The sequence below is a fragment of the Sceloporus occidentalis genome, unplaced genomic scaffold (assembly GCF_023333645.1).
Source record: "Sceloporus occidentalis isolate IW3139 unplaced genomic scaffold, rSceOcc1.0.p SCAF_2, whole genome shotgun sequence".
Taxonomy (NCBI): domain Eukaryota; kingdom Metazoa; phylum Chordata; class Lepidosauria; order Squamata; family Phrynosomatidae; genus Sceloporus; species Sceloporus occidentalis.
Window position 1 is genome coordinate 233,319,788 of NW_028316982.1, and position 17,514 is coordinate 233,337,301.

The following is a 17,514-nucleotide window of genomic DNA, read 5'->3' on the forward strand; positions in this document are numbered from 1 at the left end:
AAGATCTTATTAAATACCTTTTTAAAATATTTCAGCATATTTATTTCTTGTCATTCTAAACAAAAAAACAAAACAAAAGGATATGGGCAGCTAAGACACTCACCAGTTGAAATAAGACAGTGAGCATGCTTCTGAGAACCCTTAGGTGGCACCACTCATACCATGGCTGCTGATAAAATTGGACTAGGCCAAGCAATGCAGCACTGCAGCTTCTGACTAAAAGTTGCATCATCACGTTGTTCTTGTCTGTTGAGCTAGGTTGGTCTATAGAGCTAGATGTATCCACAATTATCCTGTGTAGCAACTGTTGCTATCTTTGGCAGTGCTGCCATCATGCAACAGGAGAGCCGTTTGGGCATTCAGTCTTCATATCTTTGGAGTAAAAGACTGTAATAGCACTTGTTGGTTGTTCCATCATTTTGCCAATTCCCTGTCTGTCCATCAGTAGTGTAGCACCATCCATGCACTAGATGGGAAGTCTGAGGGGGGGGCTTCATTCTATACGTCTAGGCTCCCCACAAGTTTTAAAACACTAATACCATAGAGTTTTGAGCACATGATTTATTAAAAATGGTTAACCTAATACCTTACAATTTTTGTCAACTTTAAAGTTAATCTTTAACATTAGTAAACATCAAGGAGGTTCTTTTTGAGCAACAATGGTTCTCATTACTATCCTCAATTACTAATTCAACAAACTTTCTAAATGATTTTCAGAATGTTCATTGACAATTCATGCCCATGGACTTTCTTAAGAGATTTACATTGAGAGGATGTTGTTCACTAATGATTTGCCACTAGCTCAAACACTTATGCTCCTAAAATATGGATTCAGGGTGATGAACGTTCTGTCCCTAGAACTTATCCAGTCTGTGGAAGGTCTCTAAAAATGTGTCACAGTTCTGGTTGTAATCCAAAAGGGAGCTTTTCCAAGCACTATGATTTTCTAAATGACAATCATATCCCCTTATTCTTCTCATTGTTAGAGAAAAGACCAGGGAAGACCCTGAAGAAAGGGATACAAAGATCTTTGCCACATCCATGCTGTTAACAGATCTTGCATCTGCAAGGACATATGGCCAACTGACTGAGCTGGAGAGCCTAGAAAAAAGTGGTATCTCATTTCAACATGCCATTTCTATCCTCTCCTTGTGTCATAGTACTTGTAGAAAAACGGGAGGAGCCAAAGTCACAAGGAAGCAGTTGCACTTGCTATACTAGAGGTGGGCTGATTGTAGAATTGGACTTTTTTGGTGGACCAAGCCTCCATCTGCTCATTTGTTCCTACACTCAATCTCCTAGGCATTCCAGTTCACATAAAAGTCCACACTTATTTATTCAGTGTCTATCCAGTGTTTATACAATCTGGGGAAAACCCATCTTTACAGTGTCAAAGCTCTACTAAGCCTGCCACTTCCAGGTGTCCCAAGATAGATCAAGAAACTACACCATCCATATTATTGGTAAACAGATAAGGCTGGATCCAGTAGGTTGGTCCCACTGAAATCGGATGTAACTTACACATGGCTAAATTTTTCACACTGATTTCAGCAACATCTGACTGTACTAACGTGAGCTCCCTTCTCATATTTAACATGTGAAGTGACCTCCAACCAAAGTTTCTCTTTTTCTAAGAAACAAGTGTCACAGTATTTTCTTATAGAAAAATTACTCTGGGATTTTGATTATTTGGGTTTCCCTGTTCCACACCTTTCCCAGGGGTTAGAAAAATTACTTTATGAACCCCATAACCTCCTGAATATGCCAATCAGCATGTCCATGGGGGATTTTGGGAGTTTGCTTTCTGTTTGCATACAACACCTTCCCCCAATCTGGCATCCTATGAAACAACTGAACTACAGCTGCCATCATTTCCAGCCAGCAATGCACCAATGCACCATATTCAACATATGATTAGCATTTCTGGATACTTTCTGTGAACCACATTCACTGGTGTTACTTCTGTTTATAGTTGCATGTGGAACTCAACATGTAGAACGAAATGATGACCTGGATGGCTGATTTGTATAACTTCAGCCCTCAAAATTGCCAGGCCACAATAGACACATTTATACACAAATATATTTTGTTCACAGATAAAGAGCTAAAGGATTTTTGTTTAAAGAGACAAATGCTGCCAGATAATTCTAGGCAATATAACAATGCTGAAATTGTCAATAGAGATGTCAGTCTGGCTGACGGATGGATGGATGGATGGATGGATGGATGGATGGATGGATGGATAAATCATTCATTAAAATATTAGCATAAGTGATGGCAGCTTAAATCTAGTGCTCTTACAAAGAATGTGAATTGAACATTTATAGTTGTTTGACTCATCTGTTGTGAAACCACATGAACAGAGCCTTTTCACTTCTTGGATTTTTTTTTTCAAATTTGGAGTGAAAACTCAGCATTGCGGTTATACCTGCATGAGGTACCAAACAACCTATTCCTCACCCCTGTCGTTTATATATGTTGCAGTATTGATAACATAGTAGCACCATGTTCCTTTCTTTAGTTTGCTCTGAAGCTAAGCAGAGTCAGGTCTTTTTAGTACTTGGACAGGAGATCACCTTCAAATACCAGGGATCTCCCGGCAGAACTAGGGAAAAAATCCTGCCTAAAATCTAGAGACTAGCTGCCAGTCAAAGTTGGCACTTTGGATAAGGCACTTTCTGTGTTTCTAAAATACCTGAGAAGAATGGAAGTGGCAACAGTCCAAGTTCATCTTTATTACTGTCATAGGCCAGCACAGGTAAATAGGGGATACAGAATAAAAAAGGGTTTAAAAGGTTAAAAAAAACACTGGTTAAAAATATTTAAAATACCTCTTAAAATCCACCATGGCAGAACAAAATTGGTACTAGCCTACTGAGGTTGTCATTGCCTGACGGATTTTAACTGCAGCTGCACAGAATCGGGCAACATTATATATCAGGGTTGGTGTCCGAAAGCAGGAAAGAAATGTAAAATTGACTGGTGTGTCCTTGATGTTTATACAATAGAGGGAAATAAGGTTGAGGCAGATGTCCCTGTAGTATGACCACTGAAGTAATACATGCTGTGTTGTGGAGTCACAGGGGCACAATCTGTTTGAGAAGGTGATCTTCTTGTATCAGCCTTCAAGGACTGAATTCCCACTATAATTTAAAGTGAATTGCTGAACTGGTTATATGACCATCATTCCCATTTGAAACCAGTTCCAATCTTACTGTGATCAGTTTCAGTTGTGCTGAAGTGAGGAAAATGCAAAAAAGCCCTTCTTTCCTGACACTAGTTCTTTGAATGTTCTTTTGAAAGCTGCCTTTGTGCTTGTGGTGTCACCTATGGGTGTAAATTTTTTTAAAAAAAATAAAACTGATAGAAGATTTGATTCTTTGATTTTGCAACTTCTTACAATCAGTGAGGCAAGTTTTTAAAAACTGATAGAAGATTCGATTCATTGATTTTGCAACTACTTGCAATTACCTGGGTGATCCAACAGCAGCTCATAATGAGGCAAGTAGTTGCAAAATGAATGAATTGAATCTTCTATCAGTATATATATATATTTCCCAAGCCAGGCTGCCCAGCTGCCAATTACGTCACTGATGAAGCGCAGATGATTGACATGCATTTTGAAGTGGCGCAAACTAGTGGAGACAACAATCATGCCAAAAAAGAAGCAATTACAAGGGGATAATGAAAGGATCTGCTTTCATAACGGGAACGATGGACCTTTTGGAATCGATTTACCAACACAGAGCGAAGGTGAATTGCAACTTTAAATGTAAGTGGGAATGAGCCCAAGGACAGCTGGGGGAAAGGCATGGCATTATGCCAAAGTAAAATTTCTCCAGTGTTTCGATACTTAAGAGTTCTGCTAAGCATGCCATAGGTTATGCTAATATCTATTGGGAGTCACTAACAATAAAAGTTGGGGCACTAGCTACATCTCTCTATATCTATCACCTGTTGTTTGATGGTTGATTTAGCCTTATCATATCCCATGCTGAGCAAAAGGTCTGGAAAGAAGCCCAGTGAAGAAGTTTTAGTAATCACCGTCTGTTTCCATGTAGACTGGAATTCATCAGTCAGGGTGAGTGGAGCAAGGCTGGTGGGAAAGAAGGATAGTTTGAGCCAGCAGCTGAGTATGGTCACCCATACTCTGGCCTCCATTTTTATAAAACCTGACTCCAATCTCAGATGCATTAGAAACACATTTTGGAGCTTGGAATGCCGATCTTAGAAATTTGGATTGCAGAAGTTCTAATGGTGCAGAGTTGGGAAGGTGTCCCTGTCGGGATCCATAAAGCAGTTGTGCAACCAATTTGCTGTTGGAAAGGCGGTTCCTATCAATTTTCACAAGGTCCTTCAAAATGATATCTTTTTTGGTACAATCATCCTGTCTCAGGCACATTTATGACAGATCCTGATATGATAGCCTCCCATTTGTATGCCCATTTTGCTTATTCCATCTCTTTTCTTACTGCAAAAATATTTACTAACGAGGCAAAGACAGAACAGTAGAATAATCCCTTTCAATGGTAGAACTATTGTTGTCTATCTGGAAGCACCCAGTTACAGCTACTTTTCACCATCACATGATTGGCCAAATCTCAGGTTGATTTTTTGTTTGTTCTTCCCCTGACCCCCACCCACCTGCCCCACACTGTGCTGTCATTAAAAAGTGTGCTAATTATATTCAAGTTTATTCTGGAGATCATGTGTCTCACTTATTCTGCAATATGTGAATCTCACCTTAACATCGCATACTATATTCACCTATCTGGAAATAAGCCCCATAAAACTCAGCCGGGCTTACTTCTGAGAAGGTACATGCCATTTTGAACAGAGCTGCTGTGTTTGCAGATTACAAAACAGAAGGCAATTCTTGCTGAAGCAGTTAAATTACAAAAGAGAGTGCAACTGAAAATGGCAAGAATCAAAGTGGGGTAATGTGACAATATTATTTTTGTATGGATGTGAAAGCTGGACAGTGAAGAAAGCTGAGAGAAGGAAAATAAACTTTTGAGATGTGGTGCTGGAGGAGAGTGCTGAGGATACAGGGACAGCCAAGAAGACCAACAAATGGGTTCTAGAATAGATCGAGTCTGAACTCTCCTTGGAAGCCACATCAGGACAAGCATGAATCATTTTAAAAGACAGTAATGCTAGGAAAGGTTGAGAGCAGCAGAATGAGAGGGAGACCACATGCCCAGATAGTTGGACTCAATCAGGGATCCCATAGGCTGAGCCTGCAAGACCTAAGCAGAGGAGTGGAGGACACAGGGTCTTGGAAACGTCTCATGCATGGGGTCGCTTTAAGTCAAGATTGACTTGAGGGCAGCTAAAAACAAGCTCATCAGTTATATTATTTGCAACTTGTGGGCAGCTGAACTGTATCTGATGCACAGCCCAGTGTAAACAGTTAAGTCTTTTTAAAAGCACAACAAATGCAAATAAATCATTTTAACATGTTTATTATAACAAAAATAATCTCTTTATATTCACAACATTAAAATTCCACTTTAAACAAATAGTAATAATGGGTATCGAAATTTTGGTTTCACAGACATCAAAACAAATCTGAAAAGCAATGACTATTCCCACTTATCAAGATACAAATTTTCTTCCCCACCAATGTACATAAAACAACTACATTTCAAATGTTAAGAAAATTAAGGCAGGTCTGGGAGTGGGGGTTGGATACAAAAGAAATGCATTTAAAGGTAATTTAGAGTAAAGTTAATATCCTAATTCATTTCCCCCCTAAGAAGTGATATAATGCATAAGACCCGGAATACTGAGAAGTGTTCAAGAGTGTAAAACTGAGCAAGTATATTTTTCCATTCGCATACCTTGATATTCTCCTAAATTACAAAGCTAGTTAAGGAATCATGAAAGCACTTTCAATAACGGTATAATTTATCCCATTATCCTTAGTCATGATTTGGGACACAGCAGAACCAAAGGGTTTCTGTTTGAAAATATTTAGATTATAAGAAAAGTATCTTGCTAAAATAGTGCTAGATTATACTGCTACAATTTAAGACAGATATTGATAGCCATTTATCAACATGTGAGCAAAAACAAGCTGTCCTAAATAAAGATAATCTCTTAGGCCTGTTACAGACTGCCAAAATAAAGCTGCTTCGGGTCTCTTTGGAGGTATGCTATTTAAATGATGCCTGGGTCCTAAGAGTCCGGAGGTTGCGCCAAAGCCACACTTCATTCCTAAGCACTGGAGTGCAGCTTTGGTGCAGCTTCCAGATTCTTAGGACCCATGCATCATTTAAATAGCATACCTCCAAAGAGACCCGAAGCAGCTTTATTTTGGCAGTCTGTAACAGGCCTTAGATGTATTAGTGTAAATTTAGAATGATACAGGTCCTCATATATCTACAGGGTGACCATATAGTAGATATGGTCATTTATTTCTCTGCTTTTTATAGATAGCAGTAACTATGCCAGGTATAATTAAATGAAAAGTTCAGGTGCATTTGAAGTCATTTCACACACTCCTAGAGGATGTCATGTGCATGTACTACAAGTTTGGTTATCCCACACCCCCTCCCCAATGCTGTGTATCTTGGGTCAAATAGGATCAGACTAACATACATAAATTGTATTGTGGTATACAATGATTTTTCTTTTAACAAATAAGATGTATCAATGCTACAAGGCATATAAGTATATTATTACATTTACCCATTGTCAATTTATCTACCTCAAACTATAGCAATCAGCTATGTATCAAAACAAAAGGGAAGGGGTGGACAAAGGCCCCTAAAAAGTATGCAGCAATTGCAAAGAGAAAAGTAGTTTATAGAAGACTGTCTGGGGAAATGACAGGTTAAGACATATTAAAGGCTTTATAAAAAGTGCTTTACTTAATTATAGAAAACTGGTTAAAACTGAAACAAAAAAAATCCAGAAACTCAGATCAATCTTCCTTGGGAAGAATCATTGTGATCTTTGGCTTAGATAGTTTGAGAATATACACTTTTCCTTAGGAACAAAGGGGCATGAAACAGGGCTGGCAGAAGCAGCTTTAGATTTGGGAGCAATCTGCAATACACAATTATTTTCCAAACAATTCAGAAATCACATTTGTTATATTTTTAAGAAGTAAAACAGTGTACATATATGGAATACAGGCCTTTCTTGCTCACTTAACCTGTCTAAGTAGAACCCTGCAGGGATTCTAGATTTCTATGGGGTGCTACTTTTTTTTCTCCTGGAAAAGCTACATTGCTAATCAACTCTTGGCTTCCCACCTGCTTTTACTGGCTCTTTCTGCCTCTAATAGCAGCCCCAAATGCACTGATGAAGATTAAACTATCACTTTATATCCACACTGAAGAAAAGAGTCATTGGCTAGAAGTTGGCAAACAGCTAGACTAGGGATGAGCCATCTAGATGTTTTTGGAGCGCAACTCCCATCATTCCTCACTATTGGTAATGAAGTGATAGGAATGCAGTCCAACAACAGAGTGCCAGTATGGTATTGGGCTCAAAGCAGAGGTAGGAATCATGTTGTCCTCCAGATGTTTTTGATTGCAACTCCTAGCATCCTTCACCATTGATTATGCTGGCTAGGGCTGTTGGAACTTCTATTTTAACAACATCTGGAGGACTGCAAGTTTTGCATTACCAGGTTAGAGTGCTAGCTAGAGATGAGAAGACCTAGGTCCAAATTCCAGATTGATCATAGCATTCACTAAGTACCATAGGTCAGTCACTGTCTTAACCTGTGTTGCAAATCTGTCATAAGACTGCTAAGAAAAGGTGGGATGTTTGATATAAACACATAGAAGGTCAAAAGTTGTCCCTTCTCTTCTAGATATGTCTAGCATAAGTAGGGTAAAACAAGAACAAAATTGGAGATGTGCTTTAACCCACCCATCCACCCACAATTTTTTTTTTGGTGAGGACTTTTAGAAGTTTAACAAATAGAAAAACAGAAATCAACAGGTAAAGCTCCCCACTTCCCAGTACCTTTTGTGCCATGTTGCTGCGAGTAATGCACCATATTATAGTACACAGCAGTTGGGACTCACATTAAGCAACTGAACTCATATTAAGCAGGCAAAGAAGGTCAAAATTTACTCACTTCCTTTTCCCCTGCTTTGAGACTGTCAGGCAAATGGCGGGACCAGCTGTGACATATATATCCTATGATATGGATTTTTTTTTTCATTCAATTAGATTTTGGTGAGACTTGCAGAGCATAGCTCAAAAACAAAATCAGCACTAGAACACCTCATTTGAAGAATTTTCCTTTTCTTTATAGTCACACACCTCAACTTTATGGCTAAAATAATAAAACAATATTAAAGGGGTGTCATGCAACCCTTTAATTCTTAGCTTCCACATTGTTTGTAATACCGTGGTATGGGGATTATGACTGAGCCCTCACAATGATTCAATAGAATTTTGAATTACAGATTGTTTGGAATAAACATAAATCATTCTAGAGACATCCAGAACAGGATCCATCCATGACCTCCCACTTTGTGTTCTAACAATCCACTGAAACAGCTTGGGACATGCAAATCAACTTATGTAGAGCTTTACTATTTTGAAATACAGGACCTCCAGAAAAGAACAATTACTTTAGATTCACCTGTAGTTCCATTTTTGTTTGTTTGTTTTTGTTTTTAGGGGGGAAGACTTTTAACATCCTTTTCTATGAATATTTAACCATTTTCATGAGAAGACCCAGACTGTCAGGAAGCATCAGACCAACTATTACTGACATTAAGTATAAAGCAAGGAATAACATTATGAGTGAGTCACTGCCAATGTCCCGTTCACCTCTACATCTCCTTAACCCGTTTGCATTGGTTTGTTGATAAAGCCGAAGTCTGAAAGATTAACTAAAACATGATTTTTAGCATTTCTCACATCCAAGAACTGAATTCAACTATAGACACTTCCCTCTCACCCACTGTGCATTAATTTTTGTAACATTTTTCTCCACTCATGTTTAAATTTGGACAGAGAAATGGAGAGCTTTGTACGGCCCCACCAATGACCCTCTCATCTCATCTTCCAAAACTCTGTTTCTGAAGATCTAGGTGCTAACTTTTATGTGGATAGAAAACAAGGAGGTAGAGAAGAATCTGGCTAACAAAAGCCTGTTCTCGTATTAAAAAGAGTGTCATTTTTGTGCACCTCGAACATTTCTTGCATTATTTAAATAAATTCACATGTGTCAGTTAATGGTGGTGGTTGCTTGGTGCTTGCTCAAACCCAATTAGCAGTCAGCAGAGAAATGTTCCTCTGTTTACACTAGATTTGGGAGTTTGCACAGCCTGGCTTGAATCTGCCTCTTCTTAAATATCTTGGCAAATCATGATAAATATTTCCAAAAACAAAAATAAAAAAGAGAAACCACCAAAGCCAGTACTGCAGAAAATAGTTATTGTTCTTCCAGTTTTATTCTTCTGTCAGATTGATCAAGATTCTATGATCTATGAGTTCCTTCAAGAACCGCTGTTCCACAGCAATATCATGGTATATATTCTGTGGAGAATAAAATAATACAGATTTAGAAATAAAGTAAGAAGTAAGGAGTTATAAAGTAAGGAGTAAGGAGTTGGCAAAAGGGGCGACAAGATATGGATGGGTGCACACTATGATGGTGCCTGGGCAGCATGGGGAGGGCTCTGAGCATGGGGACACTCAGTCCTCATCCTGCCCGCAGGATGGCACTTTTCGCCAGTCTGTACCGAGCCATATTTTCCAGCTCTATGGATCAATCCAGTGAAATTTAGGTTTCTCTAAATCTTGGTGAAATAAATGGGAGTCAGAGTTTCACAATGTTTAATTGGCCTTTGTAGCTAAGCCAAAAGATCATGGGCTTCCAGGTCCCTGTTCTCCTTTGCTAATTTGGCCACTGTGTGATTCTAGGTGCCTCTGATACACAGCAGCCAAGGAAACAAGGACAAACCAATTTGGATGCTACTCAGCCAATGATAGATAACATGATACAGGTTGAGTATCCCTTATCTGGAATTTGAAAATTTGAAATACTCCAAAATTACCCCACTTTGATTCTCCAAAATTCAAAATAGTCCACATGAGTGGCTGAGATGCTGACGCCTTAACTTTCTGGTGGTGGTTCAGTGTACACAGACTTTGTTTTATGCATAAAATTATTTAAAATATTATGTATAAAATTACTTTTAGCCTATGTGTATTAGGTGTATAAAAAACATAAATAAATTGCATGTTTAGACTTGAGTCCCATCTCCAAGGTATCTCATTATGTGTAAGCAAATATTCCAAAATCTGAAAAAAAATGCAAAATCCAAAACACTTCTCATTCCAAGCTTTTCAGATAAGGGAATGTGTGCTTCTTGTTCTTGGTAATTTTTTCCCAAAAGGGAAGAAAGAATACCCTAACTAACATAGGTGGGGTACAGAGCGCCAGAAAGAGGCGCCAGGGAGGTGCCTCTCTTTGCTCCGCAGCAGTGCCGCAGTAACCAAACTGTGCAACTCTGCTGTGCAGCAACAAAGGAGCATTAATAAGTGGCTCCTTTTTGTGGCACAGTTGCACCACTGCAAACCTACAAAGACATCCCAATGGCATCGCAGCTGCGCAGCGGTGTTTGGACAGTGCACAGCTGCGATGTCATAGCTCTGCATGCCATGTGGGTGGTGCTGCGCAGCTGCAATGCCCTCATCACGTGCTAGGGTTGCGGGGCGTGTGCACGAGCCACCCAAGGCAACCCTAGCACATCATGGGTGCGCCACAAAGGGCCCGTCTGTACAGGGCCATAGTTCCCAGACTGAGATGGCTTCAAAGTTTGAGAGCTATCCATCGGAAGGGGAAGCGCTGGCTCTGGCTCCTAACACACTTAGGATTATTTCATATAGTCACAAATCCAGGTGGTTTTGTTGCCAAGCAAGAGGGAACTGTAGCCAAACATGGCTCCCTAGTATCTGAACAATACACATACAAGTACACCAAAATTGTCGTAAGTATATACACATCAAAATGTAATACAAGAAATAATCTTAAACTGGTAGTAAAGCAACTTTGCTTGTTTTCTCTTGAGGTGGTAGTTATACAAGGCTAAACTGTGTAGCCAAAGTGGAAAGCAATGTAAGTTTCCCAAATCAGCATCGTATCTTCATTACGTATTGACACCACTATCCCCCAATCTTTTAGGAAAAAATACTGGTCTGGTTCAGACAAAATACAACACCATAATTTATGCTAATCATAGTTAAGGCCTTGTACAACAATTTGATCTTACAGATGTACAAGAAGCAAACTGGTTTAGAGATGAATGACTACTTTCGTGCTGGCCAATTGGCCGTAATAAAATTATTCGAATGACTACTTTTGTTTCTGTCAGTTCACTCCCATCTCTATGGTACAGCAAACCCTTAAGGCACAACAATGGCCCTAAAACTAATTTGTCAATGGCCTGTAAATTTAGACAGAAACAATTAGGTCAAACTATGGTTTGTAATTATCTTCAAACAAAGGTTTCAGTTCCTAATTTAAACAAACAAACAAACAAAAAGATAATGGTGGTTTAATGTTAACAAACCCAATCACTTTCCTTAAGTTATTTTATTAGGAGAAATAAAAACACTGAGACTTTTAAGTCTCACTCCCACTAAATTGTGCCACTTCCAAGAACAGCAGGCCAATCAAACTAGCATAATTTATGTAAATGTTGAATTAACCAATTCTGATGATTCAATGAATCTAATCTAGTTGGGAGAAACAACTTGATTTAGCTGCTCGAGTCCCCATCTTAGGACAAAGGTGGGACATATATCAAAATCAATCAATTTTGATCTTATATCACTTGATAACTTAGGCCCAGTACAGACTGGCACTTTGCTCTGGCCTGGGGCTGAAAGTACGGTTTTGTAAGGCTGGGCATCCACATGCGCCCAGCCTTACAATCGGCGCACGGGCGCCATGATTATGGTCACCCGTCCATACGGGGCACACAACAATGATGTCCACGTGGCACAGTACTCAAACAGCACCACGCCATATGGATGTCATCATTGCATCCGAAAGTGCCAATGGCACCCCATGCATGACCTAAAAAGAACCCGCTGGGAGCAGATTCTTTTTAGGCCTCATGGAGACAGCAGCGTTTGTCTGCTGCGGCCTTTGCCACCCCTTTCCCCTAATCTGTACAGCCCTTTATTCGTAATAAAAAGCACTTCCTCTTAGGCAAACCAGAACACCCACCCACCTATCCATTTATTTATGTATGTATGCATGCTATTTCGTCCTTCACTGCAGCCACCACCTAAGGCTTTCAGGACTCTCTGGAAGATACAGTATGGTAGAGAGTAATGTAGGGCTAGGTTGGCTAAAATCAAGTACCCTGGCTTATGAAAAATCTTTTCTTCTAGTTGCAAAGCTACAACTGGTTACAACCCAAACAAACATGCATGCTAGAAAAGAAGACAGTACCTGAATCATCTGAGACATGGTGTCACTACCATAATAGTGCAAAGAACTGTTTCGATCATGAAGGTTATACTTGAAACCTGCCAGGTGAACTTCGCTGCATATTTGGAATGCAAAAGCAATGGCTATTAACCCTGTTGTGGGATGCTTGGGTCTCTAAAAAAACAAAATAACATACAAAAATGTAAACTATTATAAAATAAAAGCAATTGGTATTCAAATATATCTAACAAGCAACATTTTCTCTAAGGAAAAATGGGACAAGCTCTATTTCTGTTGTCAAATTATAGACTGATAAATCCAGAAGCAAGCATTTTCAATTTAAATTTCAAGGACAGGAAATCCCCAATTATTAATCCTTAATTATTCCACAGCTCAAATGGATTCTCTGTGGTGTACTTTTATGGTTATATTCTAGCCACAGTAAATTAATACCTTTTCTAAAGGACCTATTAAAGTAAGACAAAATACTGAGTAAAACAAACACTTAGGATCAGTCCAATGGGGACTTACTTAATATCATGTAATTTTTCATTTTTCTTAATAAAGGTATTTCCTTACTTCAGTTGTTTTCAGCCTTACTAGAGTCTAGATCACAGAGACTTCATCATAAAGCTTTCATGGCAACATTTATTCAGAGGTTTGCCACTGCCTTTCTATGAAGCTGAGAGAGTGTGGCTAAGAACCTGATCTCCCAGAGTAGTAGTCCAACACTCAGACCACTACACTACAATAGCTCTTGACTGATTTTAGAGAAAGGCAATTAGTGGAGGTTCTAGGAAGGAATAGGATTTTTTCCTCTAATAGGTGGATGTAGCTACTTCAGAATTAGGGATATCCTATGTTATAAAAATTCCTAGGTGATAGGTTTAGAGGATGTATAAATGATGGAATGTCTGAATGTTTTGGGATATGTACTTTTACCCAATCACATGTTTCCACCTCTTCAAATGTTGATTAAATCTTTCATGTCATGGTGGCTCTCTCAATGTTAAAGTGCGATTAGCAATTGTGGGTTCTTTCAATGGACTCTTTGTTAAGAAACTTTATGCTTAGCACTTTCCTTCCTGCTCTCTTCAGTGCAGCTGCCAAAAGTGAGGAACACAAACTCACTAGTCACACTTAAAAAATGCTAAGACAGTCAAACAACTCTAAAGTTCAGGGCACCCAAGCAATGTTTTTCCAGCAGCAGGCAGCACAATAGCTGCAGCATTTGCTTTTAGGAAGTCTTGTGGAAAGCTTATATTTAAAGAAAGGCTTACAACCTGTGGATGAGAACTTGGAAAAGTAACGTTTTGCACTACAGACCATAATCCTCAGCCATCATATTCAAAAAGAGGGGCAAAATAATAATAATTGTAGGTTTCTTACACTGCCAACTGAATCTCAAAAAGTTAAAAAGCATTTAAATTTAATTAAGAAGCTGGTATCTTACAAGGCAAATGTAAAGCATCTTACTGCTGGGGGAGTACTGGATGCTTCTCTTAACTCTCTTAACTCACAGACCCACTCCACAGTGCATCATAAAACCCTACATTGGTGAGGCTGCCAAGTTTTGGGGAGCCCTTTCAGTCATTGCAGTGGCATCACTAGGGTTTGTGCCACCCAGTGCAGTAATCCACTCTCTCTCTCTCTCTTTCTCACACACACACCATTGCCCTCTTTCCATTTCACACCATAAGGAATCCATAGTAATGCTTTTTTGCACTAATGTTACTTATAAATCTTAATTCCCATGTACCACTGAATGTAATGCTAATAGTTGTGACATAAAAACTAACAACATTAAAATTATACCTACAAATTACAGTATCATATGCACAACCTAAACCTATTTACATATACATAGTGAAGATTTGGTTAAAATTTTATGTTTTTAAAGAAAAAATTAAAAGAATTTTAAAGATTCAAAATTTCAAAAAAATTCAAATTTAGAATTAAATTTGGAAATTTTAATTTTAAAAAATTATAGGGCCTCTCTTTTCTCCTCCCACTGAGCTTCACCTCACTTCCCTTTAAAATGTTAAAGCATTTTAAAGGGAAGCAGGTGAATGTGACAGCCCCAAAAGGTAGGTGTTTGAGGAGCAGTGTTGGCACCCCCCTTTAGGGTCTCACCTGGTGTGGTACACACACACACACACAAACACACTCACCACAACCCCCTAATGATGCCACTGAGTCACTGCAGTAGTGCAGCAACTGTAAACAAAACTCCTAAATTTATGAACTTGTAAGTCAGGCAATGACACTGACTGGTGACTGAACCAGGTAAGAGCCAAGTATTTTAGACAAGCCTGAATTTTTTTCTTTAATGGTAAGGCTTTACATTTCCCAGCAATGGCACATAAAGGCTAGAATGTATCATTGCAACATAACCTAAATGATCCAGCGGCTGACTACCACTGATAAAAATAAAAATTGTGGATAAGAATTGGTGAAACTCAAGTAAATACAATACTTTTGAGGAAAACCATCTTTGTGGTGTTTTTAAAAGCTAAAATTAGTAATATAGTGGGACACTGCTATCCACTGGGATTTGATTCCAGGACTGCCTGCAGATCCCAAAATCTGTGGATACTTAAGTCCCATTATATACAGTGGGATAGTAAAATAAAAACTAATAGTAAAAACCGTGTAATTAAAAATAATAATAATTGTAAGCCGCTCTGAAAGCCTTTAGGGCTGATGGGCAGGGTATAAATACTGTAAGTAAATAAAATAATAATAAATAAAATGGTGTCGCATATAAAACAACAAAATCAAGATTTGCTTTTTTTGGAATTTTAAAAAATATTTTCAAGCTGTGGATGGTTGAATCCATAGATGCAGAATCCAGGGATTTGTATATTGGTAAATACAGTAAATTTGGCCCCTAGATGACTTAGGTAGAAACATGGGCTGGAAGAAGGGATGATTATTTGTTTCGGACTAGTGATTAAAAAAAAAAAAAGGCCAAAAAAAATATATATGTCTGAACAGGGAAGCTAGTAATGTTTGTGCACATCTTTTCAAATTGTAAATTAATAGGACAGCCAATTAAGTGACAAATTATAAAATAATTGTTCTAATACCTATATCATGCCATTAGTCACTCACACATAAGAAAGAAAATGGCATATTCTAATTTGCAGATATGGCAAATACTTTAATCATACAAAACCTTTCAAAGAATAGCAGGAAGAAACAACCCATTGTTTCATCCTGACAGTGTTCTTTTAAACAACTGCTTATGTGTGAGCCAATGAGATGCAGTGGTCAGAGTGTCAGATCAAGACTGCGGAGATGCAAGTTCAGATCCCTACTCAGTAATTTTCTCTCAACTAAACCTACTGTACATTGTTGTTGTTGTGAAGATAAAATTGGGGTGGAGAAAGACCCAAGTCTATCAGCTAGAGCTCCTTGGAAGAAAAATATATATAAATATGCTACTCAATATCTTCATTTCACTACAAGGAGGAACCATCACTAGTTTCACTATAGAGAAATCCTAAGGAATTTTTCTAGTGCGATATGTCAAGAGCAATCCTTAAGTACCACTGCCTTAGCCTGCACCATTAAAACCATTAATGTGAGACAGCACTTACTTCGTGTTTGGCAAACTTTGTGGGCAAATGAAGCAAATCATGTGCAGTTTTTCTTGTAATGGCAGGGTCAAGGATTCTGATTTGGTGGGGTTTATAAATCAACTGTAATGCTGGTTTCTTCCAAAAGGCAGAAATTTTCTGTGGAACAAAAACTTATCATCAAAACACAAAAGTTGGATCTTTGTTAACATCTCAAACACCAAATGATAAAGCATGTTTCAGGGAGGAACATTTCTTACATTTACATTTCTTAAATGGAGAATCAACTTAAGAAGAATGCTTTTTTACAAAAAACAGTAGGAGGATAAAACTGGCCAGAAACATTATATACTGTACTAAGAAGCTATAGGAGAAAATTGGAGAGCTTTTCACTATCTTCCCTAAATGTCAATATCCCGCACAGCTATTTTTGTGGACCCCACAGCTCCACAAGGATCAAAAGAATTTTTTTGCAGCAAAATATGCCAAATACCCTGTAAGAGACATGGCAGGCACTTCCACCATCTTTGAGGGCAGGGCCTGGACCACTTTAGATGCTGGAGAAGCTGATTTTTTTTTTCAAATAGGAAGTGAAGAAAATTATTGTTGCTGTTGTGTACCTTCAAGTCATTTCCAACTTAAGCAAACTCTAAGGTAAATTTATCACAGGGTTTTCTTGGCAAGATTTGTTTGGGAGGGGGGTGCCTTTGCCTTCCTCTGAGGATGAGAAAATGCGGCTTGCCCAAGGTCTCTCAGTAGGTTTCTATGACTGAGTGGGATTCAAACCCTGGTCTCCAGAGTCATAGTGCAACACTAAAACCACTACACCACACTGAATTCTGCTCATTTCATGTTAATAATAATAATAATTTGTTTTATTTATATACCGCTATTCCAAAGATCATAGCGGTGAACAGCAAGTAAGCTAATTAGCAAGTAAGCTAATTTGCCCCCAACGGTCTGGGTACTCATTTTAGCGACCTCGGAAGGATGCAAGCCTGAGTCGAGCTTGGGCCCTTTTGCTGGTCTTGAACTCGCAACCTTGTGGTTTTGAGTAAATGGCTGCAGTACAGGCTGTGCCACCAGGGCTCCTGGTGTTAAAAAGGGTCTCTCCTGTTCTTAAAATAACCTAGGAAGGCCCAAAAACATAGTGCAAATGCCTTCCATGCCCCTAGAGGGCCTTTGGGGGCTGTTAACTTTTAGTTTTAATATTAAAACATTGATTTGAAAAAATAAATGTGTATTGTTTCTTTCCCCTTTTGAAATGAAGGCAGAGTGCATTTTACTGGTCAGCTTTACAATTTCTGTCCTGCCTCCCTGATCAGACTGAAAAGGCTGCAAAAATTAATTCTCCATTCAAAGCTGCAAGCCATTCTGCTCAGAGTCAGTTTTCATGCTCTGATCTGCAAGGCAAATCAAGAGTTCAGAATTTTGATCTTAATCATCTTTGAGTGGGAAAGATAATGTGCGAGGGACAAAAATGCCAGGAATTCAAGATAAGATTTCAACACA

At 38.7% G+C, this 17,514-nt stretch overlaps 1 protein-coding gene across 4 annotated transcripts in view; it reads right to left on the bottom strand.

The window, feature by feature from the left end:
- Positions 1-5,455: 5,455 nt before the first annotated feature.
- ST3GAL6 (ST3 beta-galactoside alpha-2,3-sialyltransferase 6) overlaps positions 5,456-17,514 on the bottom strand; it is a 69,377-nt gene continuing 57,318 nt past the window's right edge. For all 4 annotated transcript variants that reach the window (XM_089512416.1, XM_089512419.1, XM_089512417.1 and 1 more), the window contains 4 exons: positions 16,024-16,161; positions 12,443-12,595; positions 6,338-9,513; positions 5,456-6,101 (listed from right to left, as the gene is read on the bottom strand). In XM_089512416.1, coding sequence (XP_089368542.1) covers positions 9,427-9,513; positions 12,443-12,595; positions 16,024-16,161 — 378 coding nt within the window. In that variant the 3' untranslated portion in view covers positions 5,456-6,101; positions 6,338-9,426. The remainder of the gene's footprint in view (positions 6,102-6,337; positions 9,514-12,442; positions 12,596-16,023; positions 16,162-17,514) is intronic.